This window comes from Amblyraja radiata, chromosome 35 (genome assembly GCF_010909765.2).
Source record: "Amblyraja radiata isolate CabotCenter1 chromosome 35, sAmbRad1.1.pri, whole genome shotgun sequence".
Lineage (NCBI taxonomy): Eukaryota > Metazoa > Chordata > Chondrichthyes > Rajiformes > Rajidae > Amblyraja > Amblyraja radiata.
In genome coordinates this window covers 4,273,317-4,293,883 of record NC_045990.1, presented here as the reverse complement: position 1 = coordinate 4,293,883, position 20,567 = coordinate 4,273,317, and the positions used below count along the sequence as shown (strand labels likewise).

General features: G+C 45.3%; 1 protein-coding gene across 1 annotated transcript; it reads left to right on the top strand.

The window, feature by feature from the left end:
* The first annotated feature begins 1,779 nt into the window (after positions 1 to 1,779).
* LOC116966115 (surfeit locus protein 4-like) lies at positions 1,780 to 19,287 on the top strand. Its single transcript, XM_033012299.1, has 6 exons — positions 1,780 to 1,924; positions 12,113 to 12,299; positions 13,650 to 13,726; positions 14,796 to 14,839; positions 15,099 to 15,285; positions 17,453 to 19,287. The coding sequence occupies exons 1-6, from the start codon at positions 1,874 to 1,876 to the stop codon at positions 17,714 to 17,716; spliced, it is 810 nt and encodes a 269-aa protein (XP_032868190.1). The 5' UTR covers positions 1,780 to 1,873; the 3' UTR covers positions 17,717 to 19,287.
* The last annotated feature ends 1,280 nt before the right edge of the window (positions 19,288 to 20,567 follow it).

Sequence of the window (20,567 nt, the reverse complement as noted above, 5' to 3'; positions counted from 1 at the left end):
AACGGTTAGGGACGCGTGCCGAGCAATGCGCGCTCCCGCCCCCAACACGCGCTCCCGCTTGCGCGTACCCGCGTTGCCAATCATTGGACAGAGTCCCTTTTTGCGGCCGCTTTCACCCGCATTTCTTTCTCTATTGCGTCCGCATTTCTTTCTCTATTGCGTCCGCATTTCTTTCTCTATTGCGTCCGCATTTCTTTCTCTATTGCGTCCGCATTTCTTTCTCTATTGCGTCCGCATTTCTTTCTCTATTGCGTCCGCTGTCCCTCCCATTCAGTCCGTGTCCATTGTTTTGCGTTCTTTCTCTATTGGTTCTACAGGGGTCCCCACCCAATAACCCCCTATCCATTGACTTCTCTCCGGTTCTCGGGCAACTCCTGAAGTCTGAGTTACTCCAGGGTAGACAAAATGCTGGAGAAACTCAACGGGTGCGGCAGCATCTATGGAGCGAAGGAAAAAGGCAACGTTTCAAGTCGAACTTCTTCCTTCGCTCCATAGATGCTGCCTCACCCGCTGAGTTTCTCCAGCACTTTTGTCCACCTTCGATTTTCCAGCATCTGCAGTTCCTTCTTAAACCAAACATCTTTGTGTTGTAACCAAAGTGTGTAGACACAAAATCCTTCCTCCTCCTCCCAAGCAAAGATCATATGTTCATATGCTCCCAAGTGGGACCGCTTTCCCTCCCACCCGAACCCACACATTCCTTCTCTCCAGAGATGCTACTGAGCGGAGTTACTTTGTGACTTTATTTCTCTATTGCGTCCGCATTTCTTTCTCTATTGCGTCCGCATTTATTTTCTCTATTGCGTCCGCATTTCTTTTCTCTTTTGCGTCCGCTTTCCCTCCCATTCAGTCCGTGCTTTTTTTTGCTTTTTTTCTCTTTTTTTCTCTATTGGTAGAAACATGGGTCCCCCACCAATATGTTCTCTATCAGGTCAGCTCTCCCCCCCTAAACAGCCCGACCTCTTGCAAGGGACACCTCCTTCTTTCACGTCCGCTTTGATTTATTTATTTTGATTCCCAAGTCACCCACCTATTGGGACACAAAGTGCTGGAGTAACTCAGCAACATCAGGACAGGCAACATCTCTGGAGAAAAGGACTAGGTGATTCAGCCCGTCTATTCAGGCCGCCTGTGATGGAGGGGCAGTGTCGCTCTCAGGAACCGCTAATGCTGATTACACAAACTGCTTGAATAAACTCAGCGGGACAGGCAGCATCTTGGCTTTCTCCCCTCCCGCTCAGCCCCGCGTGTAAAAGGGACAAGTAAGTAAATTTAAGTTTATTGGCCAAGTATTCACATACACGGAATTTGCCTTGGTGCTCCGCCCACAAGTGACAACTTGACATACAGTGACGGTTAAGAATGACACATAAAACATTAAACAATAATAAAACATTAACACCACCATTCAATGTAATCATGGTCATCCCCAATCAGTACCCCGTTCCTGCCTTCTCCCCATATCCCCTGACTCTTCTATAAGAGCCCTATCCAGCTCTCTCTTGAAGCATCCAGAGAACCGGCCTCCACCGCCCTCTGGGGCAGAGAATTCCACAGACTCACGACAACTCTGTGAGAAAAAGTGATAATATCTCTCCCTTTTGCGTCCGCTTTGATTCCCCCTCCCCCCTCTCCTTCAGCCCTGTCACATTCGCTCTATTGGGTCCGCTTTCCCTTCTGTCAAGGCGCGCGCGTGCGTCGTCCTCCCCCCCCACCTACCCCCGGCGCGCGCGCGCCCGCGCTCCCCACCACTGACGTGGCAATGGGTGCGAAGCCCCGCCCAGGCGGGCGCGCGCCTCGGGCCCCGCCCCTTCACGAGCGCCGAGAGAGAGAGAGAGAGGGAGAGGGAGAGGGAGGGCGGACAGACACAGACATGGCGGCTCCGACCGACATGATGGGGACCGCCGAGGACCTCGCCGACAAGGTACGTGAGGAGAGAGAGATCTCCTCCTCCTCCTCCTACACCATCACCACTCCGGCCTAGTCACGGCGCTGCAGCCGCTGGCTCCTCGTCACTGGGTGGAGGAGGGGAGAGCCCCACGTCGTCTGCCTTTAGGGGGGGGGGGCAAGGGACATGGGACAAGGGACATGCGACAAGGGACATGGGGCATGGGACATGGGACAAGGGACATGGGACATGGGGCATGGGACATGCGACATGGGACAAGGGACATGCGACATGGGACAAGGGACATGGGACATGGGACATGGGACATGGGACATGGGACAAGGGACAAGGGACATGGGACATGGGGCATGGGACATGCGACATGGGACAAGGGACATGGGACAAGGGACAAGGGACATGGGACATGGGACATGGGACATGGGACATGGGACAAGGGACAAGGGACATGGGACATGGGGCATGGGACATGCGACATGGGACAAGGGACATGGGACATGGGACAAGGGACATGGGACATGGGACATGGGACATGGGACATGGGACAAGGGACAAGGGACATGGGACATGGGGCATGGGACATGCGACATGGGACAAGGGACATGGGACAAGGGACAAGGGACATGCGACAAGGGACATGGGGCATGGGACAAGGGACAAGGGACATGGGACATGGGACATGGGACATGGGGCATGGGACATGCGACATGGGACAAGGGACATGGGACAAGGGACAAGGGACATGCGACAAGGGACATGGGACATGGGGCATGGGACATGCGACATGGGACAAGGGACATGGGACATGGGGCATGGGACATGCGACATGGGACAAGGGACATGGGACATGGGACAAGGGACAAGGGACATGGGACATGGGACATGGGACATGCGACAAGGGACATGGGGCATGGGACATGCGACATGGGACAAGGGGCATGGGACAAGGGACATGGGACAAGGGACAAGGGACAAGGGACATGGGACATGGGGCAAGGGACATGGGACATGGGACAAGGGACATGGGACAAGGGACATGGGACAAGACATGGGGCATGGGACATGGGGCATGGGACATGGGACAAGACATGGGACATGGGACAAGGGGCATGGGACATGGGACAAGGGACATGGGACATGGGGCATGGGACATGGGACAAGGGACAAGGGACATGGGGCATGGGACATGGGACATGGGACATGGGACAAGGGACATGGGGCAAGGGGCATGGGACAAGGGACATGGGACAAGGGGCATGGGACAAGGGACATGGGACAAGGGACATGGGACAAGGGACATGGGACAAGGGACATGGGGCAAGGGACATGGGGCAAGGGACATGGGACAAGGGACATGGGACAAGGGACATGGGACAAGGGACAAGGGACATGGGGGCAAGGGACATGGGACAAGGGACAAGGGACATGGGACAAGGGACATGGGACAAGGGACATGGGACAAGGGACAAGGGACATGGGACAAGGGACATGGGACATGGGACAAGGGGCATGGGACATGGGACATGGGACAAGGGACAAGGGACATGGGGGCAAGGGACATGGGACAAGGGGCATGGGACATGGGACAAGGGACATGGGACAAGGGACATGGGACAAGGGACAAGGGACATGGGACATGGGGCAAGGGACATGGGGCAAGGGACATGGGACAAGGGACAAGGGACATGGGACAAGGGACATGGGGCAAGGGACATGGGACAAGGGACAAGGGACATGGGACATGGGACAAGGGACAAGGGACATGGGGCAAGGGACATGGGACAAGGGACATGGGGCATGGGGCAAGGGACATGGGACAAGGGACATGGGGCAAGGGACAAGGGACATGGGACAAGGGACATGGGACAAGGGACAAGGGACATGGGACAAGGGACATGGGACAAGCGACAAGGGACATGGGACATGGGCAAGATGCTCTGACCACAACTTCCCTCAACCAGGCAGGGGTAAAGTACTTCATGAGGGTTGGATCCACATTCATCCCCCTCTCCATTCATTTGGAAATAACTGTGCAGTCCACCGGTGCTGTGGAAATTTTAGTTGAGCAGTTGTCCAAGAAGCAAAAGTTAAAATTCCTGTCTTAAACCCCCAACAAAGATCTACACCAACCAGTATTTAGACTAAGTAACGTTCTGCATAAGTTTTAAAGATAGAACATATCTTGAAAGTAGCAAAAGCACCCACTGTGTTAGAATGGTCAAGGAGATATCATTAGGGTTGCTCAGGTAGGTGTTAAACGTAACCTGTCTACATTCCCCTGAAGAGTGTCTGCATCCTTACTGGCACCACCACTTTCTATCATCACACACATGGATGTACTGCTTTTAGTTCCTTCACCCAATGTTTCTATGACATATGACACAGTTTTCTATCTTCTACCTTTCAACATTGAGGTTATGTCTGCTTACTTTACAATCTCTAGGTCCTGTTCAACAGTATATGAATTTTTGGAAAATGACAACCAATACATTCACTATCTCTACAGCCTTTCATTTCTAAATCTTAGGAAACAGGTCATCAGGTCCTGGGAATTAATCGATTTTCAGTCCTTATAATATTTTCAATACTGTGCAAACACAGTACATCTTTACTGATAATTATGTTTATCTCTTTCATCTGTCCATAACAAAAGGGTGTTTGAGAGTGGAATGCCACTTCGAATAGGGAATGGAAATGGTAAAAGGGACCAAAGAAATGCCTTTGGCCTTCCTGATAATAATTTTCAAGAACATTTTAATTAGAGACAGGATAGTTTAGAGATAGTGTAGGAGTGGTTGTGGTGAGGTGATAACACAAATGTTGAAAGGCAGAACCTTTGGAGGAAGAAATGGCTACTGTTTCATACTGAAAATCTCCCATCACAACAGAAAGTTATGGTTAGATAGACCTAGGTATTATCGGCATATGTGACTATATTTTTTCGATCATATCGCTGAGATTTGGATGTAGTTGGAAAATAGGAGGAAGCAACTGACATTTATGGTGGAATATGATTGTGGGATATGGGAAGAAAGGTTGTTAACAGATTGTTGTTGGACCATTGTTGAATAAATAACAGTTTTAGTTTATAGTTTAGAGATACAGCTTGGAAACAGGCCCTTCGGCCCACCGAGTCCGCACCGACCAGCAATCCCCGCACATTAACACTATCTTACACATTAGGGACAATTTACATTTATACCAAGCCAATTAACCTAAAAACCTGTACTTTTTTGGAGTGTGGGAGGAAAACGAAGATCTCGGAGCTAACCCACGCAGTCACGGGGTACCAACTCCGTACAGACAGCACCCATAGTCGGGATTGAACCCTGGTTTCGAGCGCTGTAAGGCAGCAACTCTACCGCTGTGCCACCGTGCTGCGCTAGATGGCAACTAGATTCAGACAGGTGATCCCACACGATTGGATGATAGTGGAGAGAAGTTTGAGGAGCATGGTGTGATCATTGGTGTCGAAGGCTCCTGGCAGATTGATGATGAGGCAGTGATAGGTGTAGAAACCCTTTGTAATCTTCACAACATGTCAGGTTGACTTTCAGGTATTGTGAGAAAAGGATTAAAAGAGTAGGTTGTGGAAAACTGTCCCAGGATGGGAGGCTCTAACATATTGAAGGATTTTGAAGAAGTTTTGGCAGTTTGCCAGTATGACATAGGTGGGATTTTTTTTAACTTTTAACAGAATGATGATAGCAGATTTCCAGGAAACGGGGATGCTCTGTGAGGGGGTGTCTGCTGACAATAACAGGTGTCTGGAAAGCCAGGATGCGAAGTTTGCTTGCCAGCATTTTGGACAGAATAGGGTCAAAGGAGCATGAGATGGGAGTTGTGGATCAGAAGATTGAAGAGATCTTGGAGATTGATGTCTGTTCTTGAGAGAGTATAAATGCTTGTGTGCTGGCTCAAAAGTTAGTCATTCAATAGCTCGTGATACGGAAAGATGCATTCAAACAGATGTTGAACAGATATATTAATGATCTGGATGAGGGAATTGAAGGCAATATCTCCAAGTTTGCGGATGACACTAAGCTGGGGGGCAGTGTTAGCTGTGAGGAGGATGCTAGGAGACTGCAAGGTGACTTGGATAGGCTGGGTAAGTGGGCAAATGTTTGGCAGATGCAGTATAATGTGGATAAATGTGAGGTTATCCATTTTGGTGGCAAAAACAGGAAAGCAGACTATTATCTAAATGGTGGCCGACTAGGAAAAGGGGAGATGCAGCGAGACCTGGGTGTCATGGTACACCAGTCATTGAAAGTGGGCATGCAGGTGCAGCAGGCAGTGAAGAAAGCGAATGGTATGTTAGCTTTCATAGCAAAAGGATTTGAGTATAGGAGCAGGGAGGTTCTACTGCAGTTGTACAGGGTCTTGGTGAGACCACACCTGGAGTATTGCGTACAGTTTTGGTCTCCAAATCTGAGGAAGGACATTATTGCCATAGAGGGAGTGCAGAGAAGGTTCACCAGACTGATTCCTGGGATGTCAGGACTGTCTTATGAAGAAAGACTGGATAGACTTGGTTTATACTCTCTAGAATTTAGGAGATTGAGAGGGGATCTTATAGAAACTTACAAAATTCTTAAGGGGTTGGACAGGCTAGATGCAGGAAGATTGCTCCCGATGTTGGGGAAGTCCAGGACAAGGGGTCACAGCTTAAGGATAAGGGGGAAATCCTTTAAAACCGAGATGAGAAGAACTTTTTTCACACAGAGAGTGGTGAATCTCTGGAACTCCCTGCCACAGAGGGTAGTCGAGGCCAGTTCATTGGCTATATTTAAGAGGGAGTTAGATGTGGCCCTTGTGGCTAAGGGGATCAGAGGGTATGGAGAGAAGGCAGGTACGGGATACTGAGTTGGATGATCAGCCATGATCATATTGAATGGCGGTGCAGGCTCGAAGGGCCGAATGGCCTACTCCTGCACCTAATTTCTATGTTTCTATGAAGTGTATTGCATACCTTGTTGTATTTGGTTGTTAAGCATACGAACAGCCACATTTACCATGTCAGATTGGATCCATGCAGATTATTCTGGGTCATCAACTTTTAAGGCTATTTTGTAGCACCAATAAAAGGTCCATTTTGAGGTTAACTATTACTGAGATAAATATCATTTCTTCAGAGCATGAGTTTGAAAGTGACAGGGTGTTGTCATGTGGAACATTGTTTGATCAGGTTTGCCCGGACACGGCAATACAGCTGGAGGGAATGACATTGTTCCGTGCGGACAGAGAGGCTGCTAGCTCTGGTAAGAGCCGAGGTGGAGGCCTGTGCTTGTACATAAACACGGACTGGTGTGTGAACGCTACGATAGCCGGGAAACACTGCTCTCCGCTGATAGAATTCCTCATCGTGAAATGTCGGCCTTTCTATCTGCCGAGGGAATTCTCCGTTGTTTTTTGTTGTGGCTGTATATGTTGCTCCAAGTGCTAATGTAAATTCTAAGGCCAACGAAGCACTGGGAGCTCTGCATGACGCCATCAGTGAGTTCCAGACCAAATATCCTGATAGCTTCATTGTGGTGGCCGGGGATTTTAATCACACCAACTTAAGACTGTGCTCCCAAAATTCAAGCAATATGTGGATTTTGAGACCAGGGGAGAGAACATCTTGGACCTGGTTTACACCAACACCCCAGAGGCTTACAAGGCAGCCCCACGCCCTCACCTGGACCACTCGGACCACATTTCAGTGTTTTTAACACCAGCCTACAGACCTCTGCAAAAACAAGTCAGAGCGGAGAGAAAACACACTAGGGTCTGGCCAGAGGGAGCAGCCTCAGCACTGCAGGATTGCTTCCTGCACACTGACTGGGATGTGTTCAGGACAGCAGCATCCTATGATGACCTCATCAACATCGAGGAGTACGCAGAGACTGTAACCAGCTACATTGCCAAGTGCACCGAGGATGTCACTATCATGAAAACCTTCACTGCACGTGGAAACGAAAAGCCATGGATGACAGCAGAGGTGCGCTCGCTGCTGAGGGCTCGTGATGCAGCCTACAGAGCCGGTAACACAGTCGCTCTTCGATCTACCAGGACTGCACTGGAAAAAGAAATCAGGGCAGCGAAACGTGCCTACGCGGGGAAAATCCAGGGACACTTCTGTGACACAGGAGACACCAGGAGGATGTGGAAGGGAATCCAAACACTGACGGGGTACAAGGCAGGGCAGCAGGTAACTGACACGGACACTGCTCTCCCAGATGAACTGAACAACTTATTTGCACGTTTTGATGCAGCAAACGCCACACCCAAGGGGAGAGCCAGCCCCTGCTTACAAACCGACCAGCCAGTCCTGACCATAGACTCAATGGACACAAGGAGAATCCTGTCTAAGGTCAACCCGTGGAAAGCAGTCGGACCCGACAACATCCCAGGACGTGTGCTCAAGGAATGTGCTGAGGAGTTAGCAGATGTGCTAACAGACATCTTTAACATCTCCCTTAGTCAAGCCATTGTCCCCACATGCCTCAAAACTTCCACGATAATCCCCATAGCGAAGAAACCAGTGGTTGCCTGCCTAAATGACTACCGCCCTGTCGCCCTGACCCCAATAATAATGAAGTGTTTTGAACGCCTGGTGAAACCCCACATTACTGCCAGCCTCCCCTCATCGTTAGACCCCCTCCAGTTTGCCTATCGCCCCAACCGTTCTACAGAGGATGCCATCTCTACCACGCTGCACACAGTACTCACGCATCTGGAAAACAAAAACACATACGCCAGAATCCTGTACATTGACTTCAGCTCAGCGTTTAACACCATCATCCCACAGAGACTTGTGGAGAAACTAACCCTGCTGGGTCTCAACACCACCCTGTGTCACTGGATCTTGGACTTTCTGACAGAGAGACCGCAGTCAGTCCGTGCTGGCAAGAACACTTCAGGCTCGATCACGCTGAGCACCGGCTCCCCTCAAGGCTGTGTGCTCAGCCCGCTGTTGTTCACATTGCTCACACATGACTGTGCTGCCAGATTCAGGGACAATAAGATCATAAAATTCGCGGATGACACAACAGTGGTGGGACTCATCAGCGGAGATGACGAATCAATGTACAGGGAGGAAGTAAAACAACTAGTGGACTGGTGCGGCAAAAATAATCCAGAATTAAATGTCGACAAAACGAAGGAGATGATTGTCGACTTCAGGAGGGCGCAGCCAAAGCATACACCCCTCAACATCAGTGGCACCACAGTGGAGAGAGTGGAGAGCATAAAGTTCCTCGGTGTGCAAATTACAGACAGCCTCACCTGGTCCAGGAACACCACTAGGACCGTCAAACGGGCCCATCAGCGACTGCACTTCCTGAGGAAACTAAAACAGGCCTCACTCCCCACCAACATCCTCAGGACTTTCTACAGGGGTACGGTGGAGTCTGTACTCACGTACTGCATAAATACGTGGTACTCCACCTGCAACTGCTCGGACAGGAAGGCTCTGCAGAGGGTAGTGAGGGGAGCAGAGAGGATCATTGGCGTCTCCCTACCCTTGGTACAAGAACTGTCCCAGAGCCGCTGTCTGAAAAAAGCTCAGAGAATTGCTAAGGACAAACTGCACCCCCTCCACATACACCTGGATCTCCTGCCATCAGGCAAGAGATATCGAAGCATACAAGACTGCTAAACAGCTTCCTACCACAGGCTGTGAGGCTGCTAAACAGTCACTCTGTACTCACAGTCACTTGATTCTGCGGCTGGCACGGACACTTTAATAACTGGCACTGGCCACTTTAATAACTGGCACTGGCCACTCAAATCAGCTGCCCCGGACATTTTTATGATTGGTTTATTGTATTTTAACGTTGTGTTTTACCTGCTTTTAACTATTTATACTGTTCCATCAGGGACTGGATTGTTTTTAGTGTTATTATGTGTGAAATGTTTTAAATTTCATGTGTGATGCTCCGCTATTCCCTGGGAAACGTCTTTTCATTTTGCACTGTACAACTGTTGCTTGCAAGATGACAATAAAGGTTGATTGAGTGATTGATTTTGAGGAACTCCATGTATAACATTCAGTGCATGAAATGACTGCTTCTTAGAATTAGAGAATGATTACAAAAAGGAACTAGTTATTTGGCCCATTGAGTCTTTAGTGGCTGTATGTAGGAGTAATCCATCCATTTCCACATCCCCTCTCACTCTGCCATAGTCCTCACATTCTCTCCATTCCAGATACTACTCCCGCTCCTTTATGAACACAATTGAATCTGCCAATTGAATTGAACACCCCAGGCAGTGTATTCCAGACCCTTAACCACTTACTGTGTTAAAATGTAATCCTGCACTTCTGCTCTTACTCCACCACCATCCCTCCCTTAGTTCTTGCCTTAAACCCTACCAGCCTCAGCATACAGGCGATCATTCTTCAACATTTCTGTCGGCAGCCACATCTTCCCATCCCCATCTCTTTTTGTTTTCCACAGGGACCGCTCTCTGACTCCCTGGTTCATTCATCCACTGGCATTTTCCCCTACAACCATAAGAGGTGCAACACCTGTTTCCTGTACCACCTCCCTTCAGGGAACTAAATAGCCCTTCCAGGTGAGACAGAATCACCCAACCTAGTCCATTGCATTCAATGTTCTTGATCTTGATATGCTCTCTCCTCTATCAGTTAGACCCAATGTGTGCACAACCTCGTCGATGAGCACATGCAGTCTGTCCACCAGGGCCAGCCGGTGCTCCCAGTTTCAAGCCATTTAATTTCCCATTCCCATAATGACCTGCTGTCTTCAGCCTCTTCCATTGCCAGAGCAAAGCCAAATGCAAGAATGCACCTCAAATGCAAGAATGTTGTAGCCCTTGGGTGGGCTACAACACAACCGCATGACATTGAAATCTCCCATTTTCAGGTAACCTGCCCTCTGTCCTTTTCTCTTTTTTCCTATGTATCCTGGTCCTCTCACTCATGAGTAGGAAGGAACTGCATTGCTGGTTTACACCGAAGATAGACACAAAATGCTGGCGTAGCTTGGCGGAACAGGCAGCATCTCTGGATAGAAGGAATGGGTGATGTTTCTGGTCGAGGCTCTATCTGAAGAGGGTCTCAACCTGAAACGTCACCCATTCCTTCTATTGCTGTCTGTCCGTTGAGTTACTCAGGCATTTTGTGCCCATCCTCTCTCACTCACATGTTTTATTCCCAGAGGTGATAAGGATCCCACAGACCATTGTTTCTATCCCCACTGTCCCTTTGCTCCGAGAAGCTGCCTGTCCCACTGAGTTACTCCAGCATTTTGTGTCTTTCTATGATAATATGATATCGTGTGTGTGATAACATATAATGATAATATGATTCCCCGTGTGAGGAATTCTATCCATAATCTTTTATTTTAAAGAAAGATAAATATTTGCTGAATAAACTTAAAGGACTGAAAGATGTGGTTCATTGAGCAGCAACTGATGCAATAGTCTGAATGGTTCACTGTGTTTACGATACCTTATGGACTGTGTCTGAAAGGTGATTGGATTTATTGAAAACTACTGAAACCTTTCATTATGAGATTAATTCATTTTAACACTACTGCCTCTTAGCTACATGATCACCCAGGACCCAGATGGTTTGATATGTACCGTATATTTTTACACAAGGACAAATTTTTCTTGGTTTAAGTGTTCAATGATTCTTGGTTTTTTTTAAAGGCATATAAAAATTATCAGCGTGACCTCCAAATTCTGAACACCCAAGTATCCAACAGATTATTTGAAGGACAAAAATCTCATTTTACAGCTCACAGATGTGTCGTGTGTTATGTTCCCTTGATGAATATTTCTCTCTATGTGCCTTTATCGGCCCAGAATTGTGTAGGCCGAGTTCTATCTCGCGGTTAATTATCTTTCTTGAACCTCTGTAAATTGATTCCTAAAGCCAAAACAACTGCATTTTAATACTATCTTGTTAAATTTTTATGTTTGAATGTCTTGAGGGATGTAGATTCAGGAAAACAATTTGTTCCTTGGTTAAGGCATTTCATTAATGAATCCCATGCATTCCATTTTCTGCGTTTTGCTCCTTTCCAATATTCTTGTTCCAAGGACAATGTTAATAACAAACCACCTGGTGCAACAAAATGTGATTGTCCCGGCCAAGTGCAAGCAATTCAGTCGTAGCTCATTAATAGGTGTTTTCTAATATCATGTTTGTATGTTGCTTTTAGAATTGTTACACCTCTGTTCATTTTCCAGTTCCTGCGGGTTACGAAGCGTTTCCTGCCTCACGTTGCACACTTGTGTCTAATCAGCACATTCCTGGAAGATGGGATTCGCATGTGGTTCCAGTGGAATGAGCAGCGGGAATATATCAACTCAAGCTGGCATTGTGGGGCCTTCCTTGGCACTCTGTTTGTTTTGCTTAACATGATGGGGCAGCTTGGTGAGTCATTAGAATAGTTGTGAAGAAATTCATAGCATGTTCCGCTCTGAGTAATTTGGTCTTATCAGACAATGGGTATGAAACTTTGTATTGTACACTACCACCCATTCGTAAAGGGTACATTGGAACCCTACTTAATGCTCAGTATTTATGCCCAGGGATGTCTGCTGGTGGAATTTATCATTAAATGGTTTATTAATGCATTTATAAATATGCTGTTGTGCTGGGAACCTGGTGCGAACTCCTGCTGTCACCTATCGCAGTGGCTATCATGCCAGGAACTTAGTCTCCCTGAGTGAATCAGTGCAGAACCATCCAGTTCCATTGTCCACGATAACCTTTGATGCATCACCTTATCCAATGCATTCTCAACTCAATACAGTACTTCCACTGGTGCACCTTTATCCACAGCACACAAAGGGTGGTGGGTGTATGGAACAAGCTGCCAGAGGAGGTAGTTAAGGCTGGGACTATCCCAACATATAAGGAAACATAGAAACATAGAAATTAGGTGCAGGAGTAGGCCATTCGGCCCTTCGAGCCTGCACCGCCATTCAATGTGATCATGGCTGATCATCCAACTCAGTATCCCGTACCTGCCTTCTCTCCATACCCTCTGATCCCCTTAGCCACAAGGGCCACATCTAACTCCCTCTTAAATATAGCCAATGAACTGGCCTCGACTACCTTCTGTGGCAGGGAGTTCCAGAGATTCACCACTCTCTGTGTGAAAACAGTTCTTCTCATCTCGGTTTTAAAGGATTTCCCTCTTATCCTTAAGCTGTGACCCCTTGGAATCTTGGAATCACTAAATGTTAGAGGAACAGTGAGACAGGTATATGGATAGGACAGGTTTGGAGGGATGTGGACTAAATGATGGCAGGTGGGACTAAAGCTGGGACATGTTGGCCGGTGTGGGCAAGTTGGGCCTATGGGCTTGTTTCCACACTGTATCACTCCATGACTCTATGACATATTACTACTTCAGGGAACACCAAAAACTTGGTCAAACAACTTTTATTTTCGTAAAAACATGTTGAGCTTGCCTGATTACTTTTTGCCAAAATATGTGAAATCATACACGAAAAATCAATAATTAATTATTTGTATTTGCAGTCATCGAAAATTGTACATGTTTTGTATCTTACTTGGATGTATAATCATCATGTTCACTTTAAAGAAATTAATAGAAATGAGAGATGTGGTATGAGATTGTGAATAGTTTTTGAATTTTTCAGTCTTTTGATAATTTCTGACAAAGCTAGTTTTTCTGATAAACTAATGCAGGCAGTGTTTGGTGATTTTGTTGATGTGAAATTTGTTTTTTAAGTCATGTTTTTTTTTAAACAGTTGGTTGCATCCTCGTACTGACCCGGAGGTTTGTGCCTTATGCTTGTGGTGGTCTATTTTTACTCATTGTCATGCAGGTAAGTAACACATTTTATTTTATGGACAAGTCTATAGTGCTGATAGAATTAATCTTGTGGCTGCCTCTGTGAAAGATATTGCCTTGTTTATGTCAAAAAAACATAGTAATTCCTGTTTAATATACCCTCTGAGTATATTCCGTTTTATTAATCTGATGGTCCTTCAGGAGGATGCAATGCTTTACTAAATAAATTATCCCTTCTGGTTTAGAAATACAAGATGGGGGCGCAGACAAGTGTCTAATTTAACCTTCGATTTTGATAATTTAGTGTCAAATTATCCCCTCTATTGTGCCATGTGGAAATAAGTCTTCTAACCTGTTATCAAACAAGGACTTGTACATGGTTCCTAAACTTTGCTTCTTCTTTGAGTTTGATTATATGTATGCTTGACAAGTTTTCTTATGTTAAGTCTTATCCGATGGCGCAGCGGTAGAGCTGCTGCCTTACAGCTCTAGAGACCCGGGTTCGATACTGACTAGGTGCTATCTGTATGGAGTTTGCATGTTCTTCATGTAACCTATGCAGATGCTGCCTGACCTGATGTGTTTCTTTAGCAGTTTTACTTTTTTTGACATCCTTTGTACCTGGTCTTTGTACGTGCAATTTATTTTAAAAGCATACTGAGGTTAGCCTTCAGTTTTGGGGGATATGACAAGCAACAATCAGTTTTGAGATCTATAAATCTGAAACCAATAAAAGGAAAGGGATACTTAAATGATTTATTATTTTTACTTGAAACACAGTCGCAAAATTTCAGGTTCTGACGAAGGATCCCAACCCAAAACGACCAGAGATACTGCCTGTCCCGCTGAGTTACTCCAGCACTTTGTGTCTATCTTCAATATCTGCAGTTTCCTGTTTCTACATTTCAGCAGAATTTATAATGTGGAAATTGACGATGGAGGAAGAGGAAGGGGAAGGGATGAAGAAAGAACAGGAGATTGGTACTTGTGTAATAAGTCCACCATTCCTCTAACATTTAGTGATTCCAAGATGAATGTATTTGCCACTTGCCTTGATTGTTAGGGTTTTGAAGCAATAACGCAACTTTGTTGTTTTTTTCCAGACTCTTGCATACAGTATTCTCTGGGATATTCATTTTCTTATGAGGTAATTATTGCAAGCTTGACAGTAACTAACGATTTGCCTCTAAATGTGAAATAATATGCTTATGATTCCTTGTGATGTTGAAGCTGAAAATCCAGTTTAAAAAAAAAAAATTCTAATCCTGCTAATGTTTTTCTCAAAACCTCATGTGATGAGGAAATGTTGACATTAAGCATAAGTTACAAGAAGTACTATATTTTGTTTTGCAAATTTTAGCCATCGCTTTTATTGACAAAGAATCCTGTCTGATTTTTTTGTGTAGGAATCTTGCACTTGGAGGTGGCTTGCTGCTGCTGATGGCCGAATCTCGATCTGAAGGGAAAACCATGTTTGCAGGTGTGCCGACCATGGGCACTAATTCCCCGCGTCAGTACATGCAACTGGGTGGTCGTGTCCTACTGGTCCTGATGTTTATGACTTTGTTGCACTTCTCTTTCAATGCACTTATGGTGAGTGATTTAAAACTTACCTCTATTTAAAATGCCCAATACATATTAATTTGATACAAGACCTTGTGCTGTGATAAACTTTAAAAGGAAGGTCTTCTCAATATCGTAAGCAGGAATATTCTACCTCACTGTTCAATTGCATAACAATGTTGGTGAGAAATTTGGTGACGTTTCAGGTCGAGACCCTTCTTTAGTCCCGAAACTTCACCCATTCCTTCTCTCCAGAGATGCCTGTCCTGCTGAGTTACTCCAGCCCGTCTTTGATTTATTTCTGCCCGGCTTTGCCCGCTGACTGACTGATAGCAACTTCTCACTCCTATCAAATCAAACTTTGCTTAGCTCAGCATCGCAGGCAAAAGTGGATGCAAAGCTTCAGATATATTTGATTTCATTCAAATGTGTGAGTGATAACATTTGAGTTCCTAAAATATCTGGGAAACCTGTAACAGATCCCAGTCAGAGGATGTGTTCCCTTCATCAATCACCAAAGCAGTTATTGCTTCCTGATTCACTTGCCAACCTTCTAAGTACTACTGTCTGTAAACTTTAGGTCATCTAAAAACTCACACCAGATAACCATTCACCTATCGGCCATTGTGCTCATGGGACTACACTGGATCCTGATTACGTCAATAGTCTGATGATTATTGGAAAGAAGCTGTGCTTGAACCTGGAGGTTACAGTTTTCAGACTCCTATACCTTCTTCCCAATAGCAGGAGTGTAATGAGAGGGTGGCGTGGCTGCCTTTTTCAGGCATTGCTTTCTATAGATCCTTTTGATGGTTGGGGGAGTCATAACTTATGGTCTGCTTCCCTTTCATCTTTACGTGGCTCAATTTATTTTTGTTATTGCTCTTGCGAATTACCTTAGAACATTTTGCATTGTTAAAGGCATGAATAAATAGATGATGTTGATATAAACTCCATGCTGTTAGATGCTACTACCAATCCACACTTATCAACTGTGGAGGAAGATGCTGGTTTAACCCATATTCAGGTCTCGATCCGAAATGTCACCTATTCCTTTTCTCCAAAGATGCTGCCTGACCTGCTGAATTACCCCAGCTTTTTGTGCCACACTTATCAACTCTTGGCCATCAAGTTTATCCTGTCAACCTAGAAGTACACGGGTGTTAACACTAGTTAATACAGCTCAGCAGTGAATCACAGTAAAATAGTCTTGTTTTACATTGGTATTTGACTTGCTGTGAATAATACTTAAAGCTTGAGAAGGCTGCCTGAGGATAACGAGCTATTTTGACTGAAAAGATCCTTGAGCTTAGAAGATAAAGTGCAACATAAATGAAGTGTTTTAATATGATTTAAGGTTTGACCACATGTATAAAAAAGGACCTCGGTTAGTCCAGAACAAGAAGGAACAACAAACTTGTATCTTGACTGATCAGGAAGCACTTCTTCAGAGTTGTAGTCTGAATCTTCCTACTCAAAAGTGCTCTTGATGCTTGTAAATTAATACTCTAAAAACACCAATTGTTTTATCAGCCAAAGGTATTGATGGTTTCTGGAATAAGTCGGTGGATAGTTGAGATACAAAGCAGCTCTAAATGAATTGAATGTTTTACAGGGTTGATGGGCTGCTTGTGTATTTGTACCTCTCAAGGATGTGTCATATTCCAAAAGACCATGCAAAGTGTGTTGTCCGTGGTTCTTTTATTCATTCCTGGGAAGTGGGCATTAGTTTAGTTTAGCCTAGGTTAGAGATACCGTGCGGAAACATGCCATTCTACCCACTGAGTCTACACTGACCAGCGATCCCCACACATTAACACTATCCTACACACACTAGCAACAATTTTACATTTTACGCCAAGCCAATTTACCTACATACCTGCACGTCTTTGGAGTGTGGGAGGAAACCGAAGATCTAGGAGAAACCACACGGGGAGAACGTACAAACTCCGTACAGACCGCACCCGTAGTCGGGATCGAACCTGGGTGTCTGGCACTGTGAGGTAACATCTCTACCACTGCCCCACCATGTAACTAGCAGCATCAGCACCAATGGCCCTTGACTAGAGTAGCTTATTGGGCCACTTCAGAAGCGTTGATGTGAGTCTGAAGACACATATGTAGGAAGCAGGGCTGTAAGAGGTTTTTTTTAAAGATGAAAAATTCCCTAAATGTACCTTTTCTTTCTCTTCCTAAGATATTTCAAGATATTGTTGGCACTACCTTGATAATCCTCGTGGCTGTTGGTTTCAAGACAAAGTTGGCTGCTCTCACACTGGTCATTTGGCTCTTTGTGTTGAATGTGATTCAGAATCCTTTCTGGAGCGTTTCAGCTTACGCCGTGCATGACTTCTTAAAGTATGACTTTTTCCAAACCATGTCTGTAATCGGAGGCCTTCTCTTAGTTGTATCACTGGGGCCTGGTGGAGTCTCCATGGACGAACATAAAAAGAAGTGGTGATTGGGGATTGTGAGAAGGGGAAAAATGTCATTTTTTAAATTGTTTCTACTACCGTAAAGTTTCTCTGTCTGAAGCTGGATTTTATTCCCTCAGGCTTCAAGTGAAACTTAAAAATCACACATCCATTTTTCCTTCCCTTCCAGTGTTTTGGTATTAAGCCATGTCAAAATCGGTGCCAAAATTTACCAGGCAGTCAGTCCTGGTACAATCTTTCTTCACAGAACATTCAGTACCGGAGGATGATTGGCTGGGAGGTATTTTCTGCCCTTTAAATTTTTCAGATAATCTAACAAATTCTATGAGCAAGATGACTTCATGGGCAATTAGACAATTCTGTTAGGTTTAATGGTAAAGAATGGTCATGGGAGGCACCGTGTCTCAAATGCTTTATCTAAACAAGTGGCTCACACACATTCCTTAAACTCAGTCCTCCATCTCAACTGGTTTCATACGAAAACACCTGATCAGTTTATCTTGAATATCCTGCCATTTAAATGAAATGAATATTCAGAAACTATAAACCTTAAAACATGATACAGCTACCTGATTACAAATTGAAGTGCCTTGCACAGCAATGCGTTATTGTTTTGAATTTCAACTTAGTTCTTTCACGAAGGCAACGCTGGGAAGATATCTGCTTTCCTTTCCTGGCCAGACTGAAGACCAAATGTTTGTTTTATTGTCTTTAATTCAATGTCTTTGGTAAGCCAGCACCCGAGGGAGGAAGAAAGGGTGGGCACAACCTATACACTGTGACTGGCTGAACGAGCAGTCAAACAATCAATTGGAGCCAAACTCTGTGTAACTCGTAAACAATCTTTTAACAGACACTGTACCTAAAAAGCTTCTTATTGACAATGTTTTGCTTGTCCTTTATTAGCTCCTTGGCTAAAGCCAAGCTCTCTTTTCCATGTGTTGGAGCACCAATTATATTTATTGGTCATATTTCAGAAGTCATATGTTTCAATATTATTGCCAGTGCTATCAGGCAACGAGCAAGTACCATGGACTGGTGCATTGCAGCATTCCTCCTCTTCTCCCCCATGTTGTTTTGGAGGTGCCTACATTACGTTAGGTGTCATTCCACGATAGCACAAGAAGATTGAACAAGAAGAATACAAATTAGATGCACATTGGGGGGAATGTAACCATGTTTTGACCAGTGAGGGGCATGGCAGTAATTAAAATATATTGGTTCCTCAATCTTTTCTGGTGACCACTCCCCCTGTTGCAGTGGCTTTCTGACTGGAGTTGCATTGAGAAAGATTCAGGGGGAGAGGACGAGGAGGCCGCATCTTACACGTGCACAAAATCAAAGATGCGAGACGTGCAAAAATTCAACGGTTTCACTCTCCGAAGCCTCTAAACATTGCAGTACGACTGGTACACAATTCGCCAAAACCATTTTATGCGGACACTTCACTGTTTTATAAATAGATTTTAATATGTTTAGTATGAAAGTGTCTGAAGATTCTGCAACAATAAGTGTAGGCATTGCTGACTATTGAATGTCTTGACATTGTGGCTGTATTTACAATTCTGCCGGATGACATTAAATGCATTGAAAAACTCTGGTTTGTTCTATATGGAATCTAATTGTGCAGCTCAGGATGCTTCCTTTGGACACTGCATCTGCACCTCCCACGCACACCTTTCTCTCAGTAGCTCTGAAAGTATATTTTTCCCTTTTATCTATTGATCCAATTTACTTCTGAAAGCTTTGATTTCAGGCAGTAAACTCCAAATCATTAATACTTCCTGCACACAAATATTCCTTATATTCCCTTGTATCTTTGGGCCATCATGTCCTAGTTTCTGAAACATGCACTAATGAGAACAGTCTCTATTTACACCACCCAAATCTGTCATGTTTCTGAACAACTCTCACTGTTTCCTCTCAAATCTTTTTCACTCCTCGTCTCTCCTTATCTGATACACTTTTGTCACCCTTTTGCTTCCTTATCATCTCTTGCCTTTGTCCACCCATCTACAAATCAAAATCCCCTCACCTGTCACAACACATGCTTTGTCGCCACCCCCACCATCCCATCTCTTTGCAGCTTTCTTCCCCCTACTGCCATCAATCTGAAGAAGGGTCCCAACCCCAAAAGTCCACTCGAGATGCTGTCTGACCAGCTGCGTTACTCCAACTCTGTGTTCTATAGATTGTCTGGTTATTAGCCACACTCTGTTAATCCTGTATCCAGGTGTTACAACATCTTGATTAGAGTGGAGCAGAGACTATTTAGCCCCATTGCTCCCAATACCATGTAATGAGTAATTGGCTGTGCTGGTCGTAACTTTGTATTACTTCTTTCTAGGGTGCCCTCAGGTTAATCGACCTTTAGTAACCTGGAGGCACAAGGAACTAAACTGCAGATGCTGGGATCATGCGCAAAACACAAAGTGCTGGAGGAACTCAACGGGTCAGGCAGCATTTGTGGAGGGAATGGACAGCTGCCTTACGCATTAAGTTCCTCCAGCACTTCATAAGATCTTAAGTAATAGGAGCAGAATTAGGCCATTCGGCCCATCAGAATTAGGCCATTCGGCCCATCAGAATTAGGCCATTCGGCTCCTGGCAGAATTAGGCCATTCGACTCCATCATTCAATCAGGCTGATCTACTGTATCTCTCCCTCCTAATCCCATTCTCCAGCCTTCTCCCCATTACCCCTGACACCCGTACTAATCAAGACACTTGTGTTCTGCTCAGCGTTTAGTTACCTACCTCTTTCTCTCTCTCTCTTATGTAGTTGTTGACTTTCCTACAGGGCTCCCACTGTTTGAGGTTCAGTACATTTCCTATTGTACTTTCTAATGCTGCCTTTAATCAGTACCTTTTGAGCCTG